At 51.4% G+C, this 17,275-nt stretch overlaps 6 protein-coding genes across 6 annotated transcripts; 2 read left to right on the top strand and 4 right to left on the bottom strand.

The window, feature by feature from the left end:
- Window positions 1-201: 201 nt before the first annotated feature.
- On the bottom strand, window positions 202-879 carry J4E84_006565 (uncharacterized protein; the record flags this gene model as incomplete). Its single annotated transcript, XM_049389154.1, has 2 exons — window positions 202-419; window positions 477-879. 2 exons carry the CDS (start codon window positions 877-879, stop codon window positions 202-204), a joined length of 621 nt encoding a protein of 206 aa, XP_049242863.1.
- A 633-nt stretch (window positions 880-1,512) lies between these two features.
- On the bottom strand, window positions 1,513-3,934 carry J4E84_006566 (uncharacterized protein; the record flags this gene model as incomplete). The annotated part of the gene is made up of 6 exons (XM_049389155.1): window positions 1,513-1,961; window positions 2,009-2,551; window positions 2,598-2,907; window positions 3,684-3,740; window positions 3,794-3,868; window positions 3,929-3,934. The coding sequence occupies 6 exons, from the start codon at window positions 3,932-3,934 to the stop codon at window positions 1,513-1,515; spliced, it is 1,440 nt and encodes a 479-aa protein (XP_049242864.1).
- A 6,874-nt stretch (window positions 3,935-10,808) lies between these two features.
- On the bottom strand, window positions 10,809-11,586 carry J4E84_006567 (uncharacterized protein; the record flags this gene model as incomplete). The annotated part of the gene is made up of 3 exons (XM_049389156.1): window positions 10,809-10,895; window positions 10,981-11,307; window positions 11,353-11,586. 3 exons carry the CDS (start codon window positions 11,584-11,586, stop codon window positions 10,809-10,811), a joined length of 648 nt encoding a protein of 215 aa, XP_049242865.1.
- Window positions 11,587-12,294: 708 nt separating this feature from the next.
- J4E84_006568 (uncharacterized protein) lies at window positions 12,295-12,900 on the top strand (the record flags this gene model as incomplete). The annotated part of the gene is made up of 5 exons (XM_049389157.1): window positions 12,295-12,342; window positions 12,399-12,459; window positions 12,512-12,641; window positions 12,691-12,733; window positions 12,775-12,900. 5 exons carry the CDS (start codon window positions 12,295-12,297, stop codon window positions 12,898-12,900), a joined length of 408 nt encoding a protein of 135 aa, XP_049242866.1.
- A 288-nt stretch (window positions 12,901-13,188) lies between these two features.
- Window positions 13,189-14,085, top strand: J4E84_006569 (uncharacterized protein; the record flags this gene model as incomplete). The annotated part of the gene is made up of 2 exons (XM_049389158.1): window positions 13,189-13,267; window positions 13,316-14,085. The coding sequence occupies 2 exons, from the start codon at window positions 13,189-13,191 to the stop codon at window positions 14,083-14,085; spliced, it is 849 nt and encodes a 282-aa protein (XP_049242867.1).
- Window positions 14,086-14,155: 70 nt separating this feature from the next.
- On the bottom strand, window positions 14,156-14,965 carry J4E84_006570 (uncharacterized protein; the record flags this gene model as incomplete). Its single annotated transcript, XM_049389159.1, has 2 exons — window positions 14,156-14,766; window positions 14,818-14,965. The coding sequence occupies 2 exons, from the start codon at window positions 14,963-14,965 to the stop codon at window positions 14,156-14,158; spliced, it is 759 nt and encodes a 252-aa protein (XP_049242868.1).
- Window positions 14,966-17,275: the final 2,310 nt, after the last annotated feature.

The following is a 17,275-nucleotide window of genomic DNA, read 5'->3' on the forward strand; positions in this document are numbered from 1 at the left end:
TCGGAGGTGCGAGACAGTTAAGAAGCATCCAATTCATAGAACGATAGAACGCTTCAACATACATACCTAGTCCCCATGAAGAATATCATCCAATATAATACACGCGTCTCCAAACTCCATGTAACAGGCCCTGAGGGCGTATGCATACAGATCCATCGCATCAAGGCCGACACTTCAGTCTCCTTGCAACCTCGTCGTATACTAACGCCGCATCTTCCGCCTGTGGTGCTCAACCAAATCATTCTCCAGCATCATAACAGCGTCGAAATGATTCTCCCCAACAGCCTTCGCAACAAACTTCTTCTCCTCCTTACCATCGACAAACAGGCTTGCCACCACGGACTCTCCGGCTCTACTGCTGATGATCAAGAACTCCTTCTCATCCCTGACGCCGAAATCAGGTTCGTATATGGCACGACCTAACACCTCATTAGTATCGTAAAACACCGCCAAACTTGGACAAACGCCACACTCACCAACAGCCATCTGGCCCGCCCTCGCTAACCAAGCCATAGCGAGCGCCTCTCGCTTATCTGGCACCCTTTCACCCTTCTGCTCCGCTAGATTTCGTATATCCCGCGCCGTCTCCTCATCTTCCTTGTCTCTCTCCCACTCCAGCTCGCATTTGATTCTTGGTCTGATGTTCAGGCCGCGGTCCATGTCGGAAGAATTCCATGTAAAGTGCTCGTGTTTCCAGTCGTTTGCTGCTGTTCTGAATGAGCGGTGTTCGCGGGCGCGAGCGATTTCTGCAGGGTTGTCGACAGCGCGGATGTGCGTGAGATAGTGGCTAGATGATGATGGTGGTAGGACTTTGATGGTGATGTGGTATGTTGATGCGATCAAGGCTGCGCCGTGGAGTTGTGCAGGGCTGGTTGGCATGATTGCGCTTCGGGTGTTGGGGACTTTGCGGCGATTGGAGATGTCGGGATCTGCTAGTAGTCAAAAGTAGTTGGATTGGTGAGTATCAAAGTCGGAAACTCATAGTAGCCACATAAATAGTCCGCTCAGCCAGTGAATTTCATTTGTACTAGCCGGCTGGTGAAGTGTCGCAAACGCTATGCGAACGCGGCTTCAACAACGCACCAGCTCGCAGGATATGCCATGTCTGTTTGACAGCTAAACAAAGCTTCAAGCATCGTGTAGTTTCACATTCCATATCCCACCTCTTGAAGTTGTGAATCGTGATGCGTGCTGGACAACGATGATTGCGGCGTATAAAGGGTAGGATCACTTCACACGACGCGTCATGTGTATTTAATAAAGCAAGTTCTTAGTCAAGTACTAGACTGTCTGCAAGGTTGCCTATTGCGGAAAGATACGTCCGGCAGTATCTTCTAAAGAAGATAGTCACTGCTCACGGAGTAAAGAGAGTCGTAATGACATGTCGCGTAAAATTGTTCGAAAACGTTCGCCAGTGACGATTCTCAGAACCTACGGGTTATGCCAGTCCCACACTGAGCCATCATCTGAACGAGTACTCACGCCATTGGGAAAAGCTACATGGCCCAACTCCTAGTATCTGCCGCCGGGTGGGGGTTGGCCATACTGCTGCTGACCTGGGTAACCGCCGGGGCCTCCTTGGGGCGGTCGCTGCTGGCCATACTGACCTGGTGGAGGTGCTTGTTGACCGTAGCCTTGTGGAGGTGCGCCGGGTGGAGCACCGTATCCTTGGGGCGGATGCTGACCAGGGGGAGCACCGTAACCCTGGGGTGGCTGCTGTCCATAGCCTTGCGGCGGCTGTTGGCCATAGCCCTGGGGTGGCTGTTGGCCGTAACCTGGAGGAGGTGCGCCATACTGGCCAGGTGGTGCGCCGTAGCCGCCAGGTGCAGGGTTGCTCTTCTCGTCCTTCGAATCGTAGCTTCGATCAATGGCACCGAGAAGAAGCTTGATGATCCAAAGATCGGGTGTAAGATCGACAGGAGGGTTTGCGCGCATCATCTCTTCCTGTTCGTTTTCGAAGTCTGATTCTGCGTTAGCACAGGTCTAGTCTGGATCGTATGAGACTTACTGGACGTGCAGTCAACCATAGGGCCAACCTCGGGTTCCTCATCGAGTTGACTGAGGAATTTCCTTGCGGTCACATCGTTTCCTACCTGAGCAAACTCGAAAGCGACAGCACCACGGCCGTAGGGCGTCGACTGGAGCTGTCTGTAAGTCTCCTTGATGACCTTAAAGATCTCGCCGGAAGGCTCTCCCGCTGGCTGCCCATCGGTGATGGCAATGACCAATACTGGCTTTTGCATCTGTCCTGAGCGTGCCTTTGGGAGTACTATCTCCTGGATGACTTTCTTGTCCATAGAGGTACCCATGGGTGTGAGGCCCTTGAAGTTGACGCCACGCATGATCTCTGCGACCTGAGCCTCAGTCGCGACGCCATCTTGAAGTGGTCGACCCTGTTGGTTGCGAGCTCCCGAAAGATCGGTGTTCATGCAGCGGACAGAGATGCCATCGTTGTCAAAGAGAGTTGCAGCGAACGAGACTCGGTCCAAAATAAGGCGCAAATCTGTGATACGGCTGCCTTCCTCTTCGAACTGCATGGATCCACTGTCATCTAATGGGTGTCAGCTTGATCACGATTCTCGAGCTGAGCAACTTACCGATGTATAGCACGATGTCGTAAAGCGCTAGCTTTACAATGTCATTGGCAATCTCCTTCTGGATCTTCCAGCGCGAGATGACTTGATTGATCTTCGCGGGCGCTTGTTGAGCAATCTGGTCAATATGTTGGCAGATTGGGAAGTTCTGGAGGCCCTTCTCTTGGATGCAGGCTTGCAGAAGCTGCTTGTAGCCCGCGATCTCAGCTGGTCCGGCCTGAACCTGTTGGGGAGGGGGCGGGCCGCCGCCATATCCTCCTTGTGGTGGAGGTGCGCCATACTGGCCCTGCGGAGGCTGTCCTGGTGGTCCACCCTAATATCACGTTAGTCTCTGCACAAATCTGCGCGGAAAGTCACTAGCTCTGCGTCTTTGCTCATACGTGGGTTTGAAAATCGAAAAAATCTAAATTAGTACGAACATTCGGTTGGAAAGTGGGCTGCTGGCCGTAAGGTTGGCCATATTGCTGCGGCGCCTGTCCATAAGCGGGTTGCTGTGGTTGACCCCATTGGCTTTGCTGCTGGTAAGGCTGTTGTGGTGGTTGCTGTCCATACGGCGGCGGGACCTGTGGCTGATTCCATTGCGCGGGGGGCGCTTGACCTGGTTGTGGGGACTGTGGGAATGTCGATTGAGAATACGGAGATGAAGGCTGTTGTCCTGGCGGTGGTGGCGGGGGTCTGCTATACCCTGATTGCCCTTGTGGATACGGAGACGATGCGCCGTAAGGAGTTGGGGCTGCCGGTTGCGCAAAAGGCGACTGCGGCGGCGCATACGAACCAGGACGCGGAGGCATAGGAGGGCCAGGCTGTTGTTGTTGTGCATAAGGATTTGGCGCCTGCCCGGCGTTGGGCTGATAGGCAGTATAGCTAGATGACATCTTGCTTGATAGAGGCATGTGTGGCTAGGTCCAGGAACAAAGTGTGGCGGAAAAAGGCCAGAGTGGATGCCGGGCGTGCGATAATTTATTGGTGCCAAAAGCAAGTGGAGAACTAGGGAAGAGGCTTGCGAATGCCCAGTCTTAAGTGGCGGGTAGGGAAGGGCGATGACGACGCAGAGCAAGTGACAAGAGAAAGAAAGAGCTTTGGGCTTACCCCGGGAGCACCGGCACCTTGGGCACCTGGATACGCTTGATACTGTGGCTGTCCAGGCTACGTTGCATTAGTGAATCATTGCCAACATTACTCTTCACTTGAAGACTTACGTAGCCGCCTTGTCCACCGGGCGGAGGATAGCCAGATGCAGCCTGAGCCGCCTGCATCTTAGATGCGAGCTTCGCCTGGTTAGCTATGACGATGGTGGGGTGGAGGGGTAGCTAAGGAGCTGGCTGATAACATACACCCATCTTGCTATTTGCGTGTAAGGGTTCTGGTGCGTGACAGAGGATTGAGAAAGTCGGACAAGGCTGATTCTTGAGATAGGAATTGACAAGGTTGAGATGGAAGGTCAGGTTATAATGTATGCCTTGCGATGTTGGCAAGAGCCGAAGCTGACGCGCTTACCTGCTAAGCCCCCGCCGGTGCACCGCCCTAGTCACGTATTGGCCAACGCCACATGGCCATTGTTCATTGCACACCAACACCGTGGCTGTTTGCTATGAAATGTGGGAACGCGTGAGGCTGTGCCTTCGGATAAAGTGACGAACGAGCGGGGCATCATCAGGCAACCGGATTTTTGTACCAAACATTCTTGAGGCATGTGACGCTGCCGGCCAAGGACCCTGCTGCGCCTCTGCTCGATCTGACTGACAGTTACAAGTGCATCTACATTCGCATAGCGCCCACAGCTTTCAAGGCGATTTATACGCGTGGTGCACCGAGTTGTGTAGCGTTGTTGCATTTTGACGCGCTCATGTTTGGATCATCAAAGCACGACAAACGTCCAACTTCTCGACTTACGCCGGTGCATCTTGATACTTCCGCTGGTTCAAGCTTGATTTGCACGGTGTCTCTGGCTCAAAGCTCCAATTCTGCTTTCTGCTCGACATCTACGGGCTAAGAATTAAAGCAAGTACAGAACCGCGATACGGCCCATTACCTACCTTCCTTAGTAGTAATTTTAGATCGCTCCAAGCTGGTTTCGAAATAGTTTTCTCTGATCCCCACACTGATCTCATAGCCGTCAAGCGTCTCAGGCTCGGTGGATCTCTCACCACGCTCTGCTGCGAGCGCAGCTCCTAGGATCGTACCAAGTTGAGCCTCATCTAGCACGTTCACTCGACGGAAGTCCATCAGACTTGGGAGATTGCAATACTTGAAGCGAATATCCTTGCTTGAAGCTGGGTAATGGAGGCTTCCGTAATCCAAGATAAAAGCAATGCCCTGGACTTCGTATCTCGTCTCAGGTGGGGTGCGATGGTAGTCTTTGTATACCTCTAACACCAGGGCGTTGTGTAAATGCGTTGCGCCGGTGAAGACTGCAAGTCTTGTGCCCTCGGCCGAGATTTGCTCACCCGAAAGATACGTTATGGGATGAGTGGCCTCACGAGTATCGCCTTTCTCCGCGACTTGCTGCATCGAGGCCCAGCATCCTTGTGTATTCTTGCTGATCGCGCAAGACATTATGTCTGCTATACTGCCATGACCTGTTCGATGGGGTCTGTTGCGTTCAGTCGCTCGATGCTGCGACTGTTCGGTAAGAGCATTGATGAAGGCTCTTTGAGATAAAGCCACAGCGGCTTCACTGGAAGTTACTAGCCGGCTACCCAACCAGCGATACTTAAGGAAGTCTTTGAACGCACGCATACGTTCCGGTTCTGCGTTGAAAGACTTTACTATCCTTTGGACTTCTGGTGGTAAGGAAAGCTGAACCCCTTTCTTAGTATGATACCAGTACTCGTACCGATACGGAAGATAGAGCACGTCTGCAGCGTTGAGAAATTGCAGTGATGCAGTTATCTCAAGTCCTCGAGCCAGTACAAAGCTGCTATCCCTAGTACCTGGTGCCACCTCAAGCGCGTATCTTGCAATCTCTTCACGATCTAGTGCCAACACACGACGGAACAGGTTGAGAAAGTCCCGCTCTTTCCACAGATCCGGCTCTCCACCTGCACATTGGTTTTGCAGAAGCTTTACGAATAGCTGCTTACTTGACGTGTTGTAATCAGGAACAAGACGATGCGCGGTCTCGTGATTCTGAGATGTAAGACCCAGCAGTGCGTATACTTTATCGTGAATAACGCTGCATCGAGACTCGGAGAATTCCTCGATTAACCACCGGAGTTCGAACTCCAGTGGCCAATCATAACCAGTGCGAAGCGATCGGGATCTCTTAGGGTCTCTATAGGTTCGATATTCTCCCCGAGATATCAGAAGTTTGAGGCCTGGAATATCCGGTTTGTCGTAAACGTACATATAGATCGCGCGGCCCAGCTCATCTGCATTTGCCCGGTACTCGCCTAGCCAGATTTCCAGAGTCGGCGGCAACAATGCTTCCTGGACAACCCACATGCGGCACCAGTATGGCTTCTGGAGAATGTTTATTATGGCCTTCTGGGTCCACTGCCTACCAGGATGGTGATCGGGTATGAAAGGATACGCCACGGTTTCGTCGGTGGTCGTCTCTCCCAGCCACGCGATGACTGATCTAGCTGTCGAATACAGGTGAAACATCTTGGTAACTTGTTGGTTTCGCTCCTCGATATCATTTTGGTTTATACCTGCATCCGCAAGTTAGCGCCCTTGAAACACTAGTCTCGCTGATCTGTACTCACAGATAGCATCAACCCACAAAGTAGCATTCTTATCAGTGTTCCAGGAGCGAAAGCGACGTAGGAAGTCCCAAAGATTCTTTCCGATCTCGATATCCACGCCATTACATTGTATGCTACACTTTCCACTTTCCGGAGACCATGTGTATGACAGTGCGTGGTAGAAAAGGTGTTCATGCAGTTCTGCGTGAGAGAGAAAACATCGTATCGGCTCATGCGGCTCTCCAGGACACACCTTGAGCAACCGAATGGAGTTGGTGTTCGGATCAAGAGGTCTATACAGGAATACCGGCATGCCGCCTGTAAGATTATCCAAAGCGGGGCCGACCGGGTGGAATCAGATTGCCTGCGCTCCCTTGACCTGTAACTGAACTTAGGGGGATAGATAAGGATTTCGGCCACCAAGCTTCCATCAAGCTCAGGCTGCGTGAGGCGAGTGTCATCGAGAGAGGGATTTTCGGACGCCGGCGAGGGCAGCACATGTATGAAAAGTAACATCCCATGACTTATGCATATGCTGTGACACAGTGTGTGATTGCCACGTTGTCAGCGAATCCAATGCCGGCCTTATGACGAAGAGTCGCGTCGAATCCTTAGCGAGTGGGCGGATGCAGGTGTGCTGGGGGATGGGCGCTTAGTTGTTTGTACCCGTTTGTAATACACCGAGTGGGTTTCCCAAGTACTGGTTCTGTACTTTAGCTGATAAGTAATAGAGGAATAATTCTTGCATAGCGTTGAGGCATATCGTTCTAAAGCCTGCTGCGCATCTGTGTAGCTGTGCTGAGCGGTAGCCCAGGGGGCGGGCATGCAGTGACGAAAGAAACCGTGTCATGTCTCGGAATACTTGCTGGCTACAATCTTGATTAGACCACCTTTTTGTGTACCTTCCTCATTCATTAAATAACGTTACTGCCAACAGGTATGTGAAACTAGCAGGATCGCGTGCTCTTCTTTTGGCGCAGCGCAGTTTTGAGGAGTGGCGACGGCGATCACTATCATGGCTATATTCGTCTCGTATTGGACCATCGTGTATCTTTATACGTGCGAATCGCTGTGATGGTCAGAATCAGAGATCCGATACAGGTTGTCGAGGGGGAAGCCGCCACCAGCCGTGTCGGCGGGCGATGCCCCGCGGGCCGCAACCCCGCCCGCCCTCAACTCAATCCATACATACGATCATGCACTCGTGCATACACTATTTACTTCACGTGCGGAGGCGGTCCTCGATGACCTGCTCAACTTTGCGTAAAGAAATTTCTTGTCCTCATATTAGCATCTACCTAGGTATGATCCAGCAGTCAACATTCTCGCGCTTGGCTTCGCGACAGTCGGCTTCTTGTTTCTCGCTGATAAATCCAGACGCGATAGCCTGCACGATGGCTCACTAGCATCTCACCCTGGCGCACCGATCTTGACTATCGGAGTGTGTATCATGCAAAGTCTTACTTTCGGCTGGGTCCTCTGGAATCGATAAATTCAGTGGACATGGGAAAAGAACTCACCGGTTCGAGGGTGATAAGACTCGCCAAATATCAGTGATCAAAGTGAGTGGTGTTAGAACGCACGTACTGAAACATCCGACAGGCTTTGCAAATTCTCACAAGCCTTACTACGTACATATCACGAAGCAGTGATATATGAAAGCATCGATCCGATTGCGATATATGAATCAAGCACGATAGGAGGGCTTCATTTCTCAATTTGATGTTAACCTCCTGTCCGTCTATACCCTATAGCAAGACCACTTGTCCCATCCACCATCGCACCAAGCATATACGTTGCTGCCGTACTGCCTCGTACATGCTGCAGGAGTGTCGACATTCAAGCTTACACCGACGCCCCAGCCTTCAGCTGAGCATCGCCAGTCGTTGCATGAATTTCCGACCCGGCCAGCAGTCAAAGGCGCATCATACTGCTCACGGCAGGCTCGGGGCATGTCTATGCCGCCGAGTCTCTGGCCAGCTGCCGCTGCAGCAGCAGCTGGGGCGACGAGCGCTGCTGGGGCGCCAGATGCTGGCACGGCAAGGAGGCCGAAGCTGATGATGGCACCGAGAACTGTAGTGTGGGTGACCATCTTGCTGACTGTACACGAGCGAGTTGAAGTCAGTAATCAGAGAGATAGGTTTCTATGTCTCAATTGGGGGAAAGGGAAGATCTCAGTACTGCAACATACCTAGGTATTCGATGAAGACTGATGCGAACAGGTAGATTGTGTCTGGGTCTTGAAATTTGTAGAATTGTTGCTGTGTGCTCAGTGAGTGGGTGACTATAGACGGGAGCTATTCAAGGTGAAGAAGGGTAGTTTTTATAGTAATTTGCTCCTGCTTCGACCATGCGCCTTCATGTAGGTCGTCCAGGCATATTGATTACTAGCCACGTCACAGCTGTCGACCAGATCATCTTACTTGTACGCTAGACGTTGGAAGGGAGGGGAAGGGGGTGGGTCTATAATCGTTTATGCTACTATGCGGCGCAGCTTGGTGTAGCCGAAGTAGTGATAAGCAGCCGCAAACATATGTGGTGGCAAGGCTCTGGATCTTAGAGCATCTTGTATTCCAGATTCGGACGTTATACATCTACCACTATGGGCCCGCATCACCTATTAACTCTTTCTAGTCCCCTTACACACCCCGCCCTGAACCCCATCCCTTCCATTAGTCCGCGCACATTCTAGCCTTCTGCTGCCAAACAGTGCACATACGGCAAATTGGCGTATGTCATCAGCCCTGCAAACTTTGTGTGGAAGTCTCGCTTACGTTCGCGTTCTTCAAATTTGGAAACGCGACAAACCGGAATGAAGACTGCGAATGAAGACTCGCCAAGTGACCAATACATAACTCGTGAATATGGATGTGTTTTAGCATCCGAAAGACCTTGTATAGTCCTCCTTTGACACGGATCATGAAACAGTGTAACGTAAAGCCATCAACTCGAAAGCGACATATCAACCACAAGTGACAGGAAGAACGTGAATTTACATATCTCCGTCTATGCCTTGTAGCAGCCCCAACTGAGCGCATCCCCATTGCACCGAGCATACACTCCAGCACCATATTGATTAACGCATGCCCGAGGAGTGTTGATACCCGTCTGGAAATTAGTGTACGCATCCCAGCACTTCCAACCGTTGCATGTGCTATCAAACCGAAGAGCTCTCCACTGAGGTCCGATCTCCTTTATACAATAGGCGTCCATGTTAATGCCCTAAATCATCGATGTCTGAAGTTAGTGTTTGTCTCACCAAGATTGCTTAAATGGGAGAATTTACCCCCAGGTATTCGCCTGCTGCTGCTGCGGCAGTGGCGGGTTCGGCAAGGGGTGCAGGAGCAGCAAGAGCTACAGGATCGGCAACTGCCGCTGGAGCGGCAACTGTTGGCGCAGCGAAGAGACCGAAGCTGATGATTGCGCGGAGAAGAGTGGTGTGAGTGACCATGTTGGCGGGTGCGTTCTAAGTGAAATTAGTCATCGTAAAGGTGAGCGTATATCATTGAAGTTTATATATCGTAGATCGTGCTATAGGAAGGGACTCGTTACTATGACATACTTGATGAAGATCGCTGAGGACAGGCGTATGTTATCTAGCTCTTTCAATTTATGAAGGGTCTGTTGCGTGTTACAAGAATGAATGGGGATGGGGAAGAGCTGTTCGAGATGAAGAAGAGCCGTTCTTATAGCAATTACCTCATCTTTGAACATACGCTTCTATTAGGTCGTCAGGGCGTAAGGCGTATCCTTTGTCGCCCGGCTCGAAGTATTGGACTAGGCTATCCTCATCGCAGGCTAAAGCTCTGGGGCGTAAGTTGAAGTGACATAGACCGGCATGCGATGCAGTCTGGTGGAGTGCCGTTCATGCTGACATGCAGCATAGCTTAGAAAGACAGGTGAGGTTATCGACGTGCGGCCCGATCCTGCGAAGCAAGTCTGCTGGAGCTAGATGCACGTTGTAGTAGATACCTGGGTAGTATGGAGACAGTACTGCTTATCTATCTGCTCTGGGCTTTGGCGTTGACAGATTGTCGAGCCTGGACGGAGGTGAACTCAGATGGGGAAGGTCTGAGGTTAGGCCCTCCGTAGGATTCGAGTGCGGGGCCAGCCGAGCACGCAGGGACTTACATACTAAGCGTTGGATTGGTTCTGTTAAATAGACTTTTCTGTCGATGTTAGCGAAGGCTGGTGAAGGATGCTCACTACAGCATCGTTTAAGGTTTGTGGTTAGGAAGTGTGCCGCTTGCATGGGAAAACCCACCAATCGTTGCTTGGGTCGCGACCTTACAGTAAAGCTCTGAAAATCTTCATATGTCGCGCAATAGAAGCGGACAGACTCCAATGACAGGCCACGTTTGAAAATCATCGCTAGGTTTCCATGTGTATCTCGTAGTGATGCAGAACGAAAGAAACTCCACGATGAAATTCGCAGGAGAAATTGTGGTTTACCGCTCGGACTGAAATCATCCGTCAAACAAGCAGATACGCTTTCTTTTTGCTCAATAAGTCCGTGCTGCCTCATGTATTACTCGAACTGATTGCGGCTAGGATCAGGCGCAGCGTATCCTCTCCTGAAGAGGAAGCTCTGCAGCCTATCCTCAACTCTCGCAAACTACAATTCCGTTAGCCTTAAGGACATTATTTGCGACTCCGTCAAGTCATTATTTAGGAGGCGCTCTCTGAGCTGAAGCACTTACAAAGCCCCGTCCCTGTACTCCATCTCTGACCCATACTCCATATCCACCCATGAGGTTTGCCATCATGACGTCTGTAGACAGGCGGTCCCCTACTATTGCGATCTGATCTGGTCTGGTCACACCCGAGTCCGGATGCGCCCTGAAGTAAGCCATGACCTCTTCCTTGCAGCCAGGCTTCTTGGTGGTATGTCGCAGCACTTTGACACCGGTGTTGGCCTCCAAGATATCGGCCTGGGTATAGTTCTTATCGGATGATGTGCCAGCTGTGTTAGACACTATCAAGAGTTTTGAGCCTGGATAAGCGCGTCGCAGGCGCTGGAAATGATCCTAAAATGGTGATCAGTAACGTCCTGGGCAGAAAGAGGCGCGTACCAGTACTTCGTATGGCTTGTGAATCTCATCGGTGTGTGGGATAGCAAAACAATTGTCTTTGTCGAGCACTACAGCTTGGATGTCTACCTCTTTCTGCTCGTTGGCCCCATCCTTCCTAAAGGCTTTCGACAGGGGAATGGGTAGATGATTGAAGGTTGAGACTGTATGCTGCGGGAGACAAAGAGTCGGATTCCAAACCAGCCGGAAGACGTTTAGGGTGCCCGAGATGTTCATTTGGGATGCAGCGTGGTATGATTGCGATGGTGGAACGGGATGGTGACGCGCTTGTTGCGCGCTGCTTTTCCAGAGATGTTGTTTCCGACGGTTCCGATATCGTTCCGAGCAACTCTCGAGACCGACCGCTGCAACCAGTACCAGCGAACTCCGCTTAGCCTGATTATACGTTTATTCAGATCGAAGATGCAGAGTGGTATCAGTGTTCAACAGAGTTCCGGCAGTTTTCGCTGCGCTACAGGGGAGCGTACGGCTATGTCATCGCGAGGAGAGAATCTGGTATCGTAGACACGAGGAATACATATCACAGTATATGATAACGTGCCTGTATGGGATGGACGCAACTTGATAGGGTGTAGCTTGAACAGACATCGAGTTCTTGATGAGGAGCAGGCAGCAGAGAGCGATGGCATGATGACTAAGACATGGTCCAAGCTCAACCTCAACTTTCTGTAGACAGCGATATTAGCACCGCGCACGCGCTCTGCACCCACGACATCCAAGACTGCGCCGTGCACTGCTACCGAAGACCCCTGCGTACCGAGAAGGCGACGAACCCCACGAGATACAATCGCGCCCCGAGTGCGTTTTGCGACCACGACACGAAGTCTTCACTTGTTGCGATCTATCACCATCCTACGGCTTCGAACGCGCCAAGGACTCAGCTAGTAATACCAGTCAATTTGGCCGAGAATCAATACAAGAAAAATGACGAGCACTATCGGTATTCCAATCAAGCTCCTCAACGAGGCAGCAGTACGTTCACCGCCAATCACTCTACCAGTACTTGAGCCTGCGCTAACAGGTCTCAGGGTCACATTGTCACGCTCGAGATCACATCTGGCGAAGTCTACCGCGGCAAGCTGATTGAAGGTATGTCCCCATACATCTATTAGCTCTTAGGCGTTCTGCTAACCAGCTACAGCCGAGGACAACATGAACGTACAGCTGAAAGACATTACTGTAACCGCCCGCGACGGCCGCGTCTCACATCTCGAACAAGTGTACATCCGAGGAAGTCATGTGCGGTACTTCATCGTCCCAGACATGTTGAGGTAAGATCCAATGCCTTATTGGAAGGAGACAGGCACTGACAGGTGACAGGAACGCACCCATGTTCCGATCGAGAGGCACAAGGGGCCGCGGTGTTGGTCTTGCTCGTGGAAGGGCCACAGTCAACAGGGCTAGGGCCAGCACCCGCGGCGGCGGTCGCTGAACAAGCTGAAAATTACGGGCGAAAAGACAACACAAGCAGAGAGCATGCTACCGGAAGCGCAGCAGCAGCGAGGACGCGCCATTTGGTGCGTGGACTAGACAATGGAGGGAAGGACAGGTATGCAACCAGATCGTTCTTGCTGGACATACGCTGAAAATTGGGATAGCCACAAATTTGATGATACCTTTGAATGGGATGAATGCACATTTTCACATCACCAAGAGTAGCCCGTGCTGAAAGAATGAACGGCGGCATTTGAAGTGAAAACGCAACCGGGCGTAGTCGCGAATGTCTGATAGTCCCTGCGGCAGGCGGGCGCCTACCCCACGTCCAAAGGCGAGACCCCCGAGAACTCCGCAACTCGACACTTTTTCAACCAACACAACATGGACATGGAGATCAAGAACCCACGGCGCATCCTCGCTATCGGTGCGCCGGGAGCAGGTGTACTCCCACTGCTGAAGGGTACTTGATACACCCTCTGCATTACGCGCATCTACTGACTTGGCTTAGAACTCACAGGGTCCGCCCCAGAGCAAACCTCCGAAACCACGGCCGGCCTTACCCACGAATGGCGTCTTGAGACCAAATACTACACCGCGAATCTTCCCATATGGGTCGATGAGCTCAGCAAAGTCGCGGAATGGCGCACCGAATTCACCAAGCCCGAAGCTCGTGAGGTCGTCACTGCGCTCGGTGCGTGGATATACTGCTTCAAGAAGCCAGTCGAAGCAAAGGATTTAGAAGTAATCAAAGAGACCATGCAGGCCGTTTCCGATGTCATCGAGCGTGCCTGTGGATACGGTGGTGACATGGTGTGTTTGGCTGTCGCGATGCCCCAATCCACAACACCTTACCTTGAGAAAAGCAATGAAGACTGGGAAGAACTGGCCATGGACTACGGCTTCGAATACGTCGACTCAGAGAAGAAGGGCAAGAATGAGTTTGGCGAGGCGACAGGAATACATAGAGTGCGGGAAGCGCTTGAGGCTGGGGAATGGGAAAGCATGGCGGGTTTGGGCTTGGGCGAGGATGACGACGGCTTTGAAGGCAGCTTCGCGGCAGAAGAGGCGGAGATGAACATGGAGCTGTTCGGCATGAAAGGCGCACTAGCCGGGTTCGACGACGATGAAGGTCAGGAACCTGGAGACAAAGAAGTCGAAGACCTGGAGGTCATGATGCAAAAGATGGTTGCGATCAAAGAAATGGGCGAGGGCATGGAAGAGGCCGAGCGAAAACGTTTCGCTGCAAAGGCAGTGAACGACCTGCTGAAAGATCTATGATACGGACATATCTGGACTGCCACAGACACTGCCGAGCACTATCGTAAATGCCTACCTACCAGCGACTATTTCAACTCTTCACCCCGAAACACAACAAAAACGGGAAATCCATCTCTCTCGCCGGCTTCCCATCCTCAGCATCAACCTCCTTCCGCAGAACAAAGGCTTCGTCAACCCTCACCTCATTAAACCCTGTCCCTAACAATAACTCTTCCATCTCGCTTTTCTTAATCCCATGCCTCTCTACACCCGGCCTCTTACTTATCGGATGAAACGGTACGGCCTCCGGTCCAAAGTCCTCATAATCCGTTAACGCGACCACACCTCCGGGGTTCAGACACTTGTGCATAGTCGCTAGGATCTCCGCCATCGAAGGGATATGATGCAGCGTCAGGTGGGAAACCACAAGATCGAATCGATACGAATAAGGTGGCGATGAAGCTTCTCCGCGATGGGTGGCAAGGAGCGCTGCTGCGCTTTGCAGCTCATGCGAGTCCGGGTTCGTTAGGAAGTGGTTTACTGAACAGAGGTTTGGGTGGTCTGTTGGAAGATCCGCAAGCTTGGTGTCGAAGGCGCTTATCATGCCATCTGCTGTGTCGACGCCGATGAGGCTGCGTACGTGTGGAGCTAGCATGAAGGAAAGGAGGCCAGTTCCGCAACCGATTTCTAGTACATCGAGATCTGTGATGCTCGTCAGTTCAAGAGCGTAGTGGGATGGTGGCATGATAATACCTTTGTTGCTTCCATCTTTGAATGCAGGCACGTATCGCTTGATGGCCTCGAGTGCTTTTGAAGTTGATTCTACATGCTTCTGATTCGAATCCCATTCTAGTGCTTCCTTGCTGAAGCGCGCGTTGTTGATCTCTTGGCTGGTCGTCATGACGTTGGTGATGTGAAAGTTAAAGGTGATGTGCTTTCGAGAAAGGACCGAAAATTACTAGTAGCAGCCACGCATGAACAAATGTGAAACGCAATGCTGGGGCGTGTCGTGATTAATACGGGTATGTTCTCGTGTATACGTAGAATGCTGTGCGGGGTTTGCGGGCATGATGCGGGGCGCTTCCGTCCTAGGACGACCGACAGTCGCGACTTCCTATAATCGTGTCGCGGGCTACAGATGATCGAGATTTTATTCCTCCAGCAATTTGGCGAGATCCTTTGGTTTGCCAACCGCTAGGGCCTGTATGGCAAATCAAGCAGTCAGAAGACCGAAGAGCTCAGCCTCCACGCAGGAGCGGCTGTGCATCGATGCCTTCTCCAACTGAACGCCCAGGCTGAGTCTCAGCCGGTTCGTTGTTGCCTCGCTCTTCCGTCTCAAATCTCTAAGATACCCCAAATTCGGATCTCATAAACGTAGCAGGCATATCGGCTTCTGGTATCCTCCACTCTGCCATGATCGAATGAGCGTTTCGAGCTTATTGCGGCACAACATTTTTGCACGAAAGAGCATGAGGAAATATGGCAGCCTTGGGTTACACACAGCTGGATCGAAGTAGAAAGACCATCCGCCTCCTCACTGTAGCACCTGGTGACCAACAAATTCGCTGCGAACTCACGCATGCTGATCTCGACGAGCGACCTTCGTTCATCGCCTTATCGTATACTTGGGATCAAGGCGGCGGACAAGACGAAATCGAATGCTGTGGCACAACTATACAAGTCGGAAAAAATCTCCGCAACTTCCTCCGTCGTTTCCGAGTGTGGGATGAAGGTCGCGGAAGTCGAATATGGATCGATGCGTTGTGTATGTACTAGATGCTGTATGATAGATGACGAGTGTCACATAGCTGATTGAGAATTGAAGGCATCAACCAAAATGACGTCCATGAACGCAATCATCAAGTCGGCCAGATGCACGCGTTGTTCTCGACCGCTAGATCTACAATTGCGTGGTTAGGCGAAATGAGTAGCAACTCAAATCTGGTCTACTCAGCTATGTTCGCTACGCGATATTCCCTCATATCTGCTGATGACGAAACACGCCAAGCATTAATAGATCTGCTGGATCGACCATACTGGTCACGCGTTTGGATCATACAAGAATTCCTCCTGCCCTTCCATTTGAATGTATGGTGGGGCGGGTGTCGTGTCACAGCCAACGACCTCTGTCGGGTGGTTTGGACCATGGCTGGGCTTTCCTTACGTAGCAATCCACGAGACCCTGCTATGTGGGGTACACCTGGGAGAACTCTGTTGCGCTACAGGGTGAACTATCAACGAATGCGCGGTTCTCATGGCGATGCTTCGTCCGAAGCATTTCGGGAGTCGATGAGGTTGCAATCCCTATTACAATCTTTTGCCACCTCTCAGTACACTCTTGTACACGACAGATTGTACGCTCTGCTAGGGATCGCAAGCGATGTTACGGATTCCTCTGCTCCGATCCTACCAGATTACACTAAACAGCCGGTGGAATTGGTACTCGATGTACTGAAAAATCAGTATAGAGATGCAGACCCACTCGATAAGATGATGAGAGCACAGGCATCTTTTCGACATTGTCTAGATCGTTCTTTCATCCGTGCGCTAGATCGCGAGGAATCGAAGGAACGAAAAGATCAGCGAGACTTTCGGAACAGACATATGACAGAGAATGACAGAAGTAGACAAATACGCAATTTCACCGCAAAGCTCTGCCTGACTATGGGAGTAAGCCGTCTGGAGCTGGTGGTTTACATATTCCAAAAGCTCCCAAGGATTGAGCGAGAGATATACGACACATTGTCTGCACATGAGACTATGGAATTGGTTTGGAGACCAAGTATGGTATGGAAGCTTCTCCCGTTTCCTAGCCATGGAGAATCACAATACTCGCCGATGATGAGGGAGTTTTTCGATTTGATCACACAAAGTACGGAATGCCTCGATGCGCTGCAGCGATATCTCACCTCCCGCTGGTCACTTGCATCATATAGGTCTTCCTGCGCGTCTGCAGCCGATGGACTCATCCAAAGCCTTCTCGAATTCAGAAAAATGAACTGCAAGAACAAAGCTCATAGTCTCTGGAGATACTTTGGCATACCCAACATCAGCATAAACGATGGAAATAATAAGCTACTCAACTATATGGCCAAAGGAATGGTGAAGCTACGCGTTGTCGACCCCAAACAGAACACCGCTGCCGAGAAAGCCTCGTCCAAAAGACTCGCGGTTTTCTCCACCGACTTCATGATTGGTATCACTCATACTC

Source organism: Alternaria hordeiaustralica, assembly GCF_023758085.1.
Source record: "Alternaria hordeiaustralica strain BMP 2776 chromosome Unknown scaffold_13, whole genome shotgun sequence".
In the NCBI taxonomy this organism is placed as follows: domain Eukaryota; kingdom Fungi; phylum Ascomycota; class Dothideomycetes; order Pleosporales; family Pleosporaceae; genus Alternaria; species Alternaria hordeiaustralica.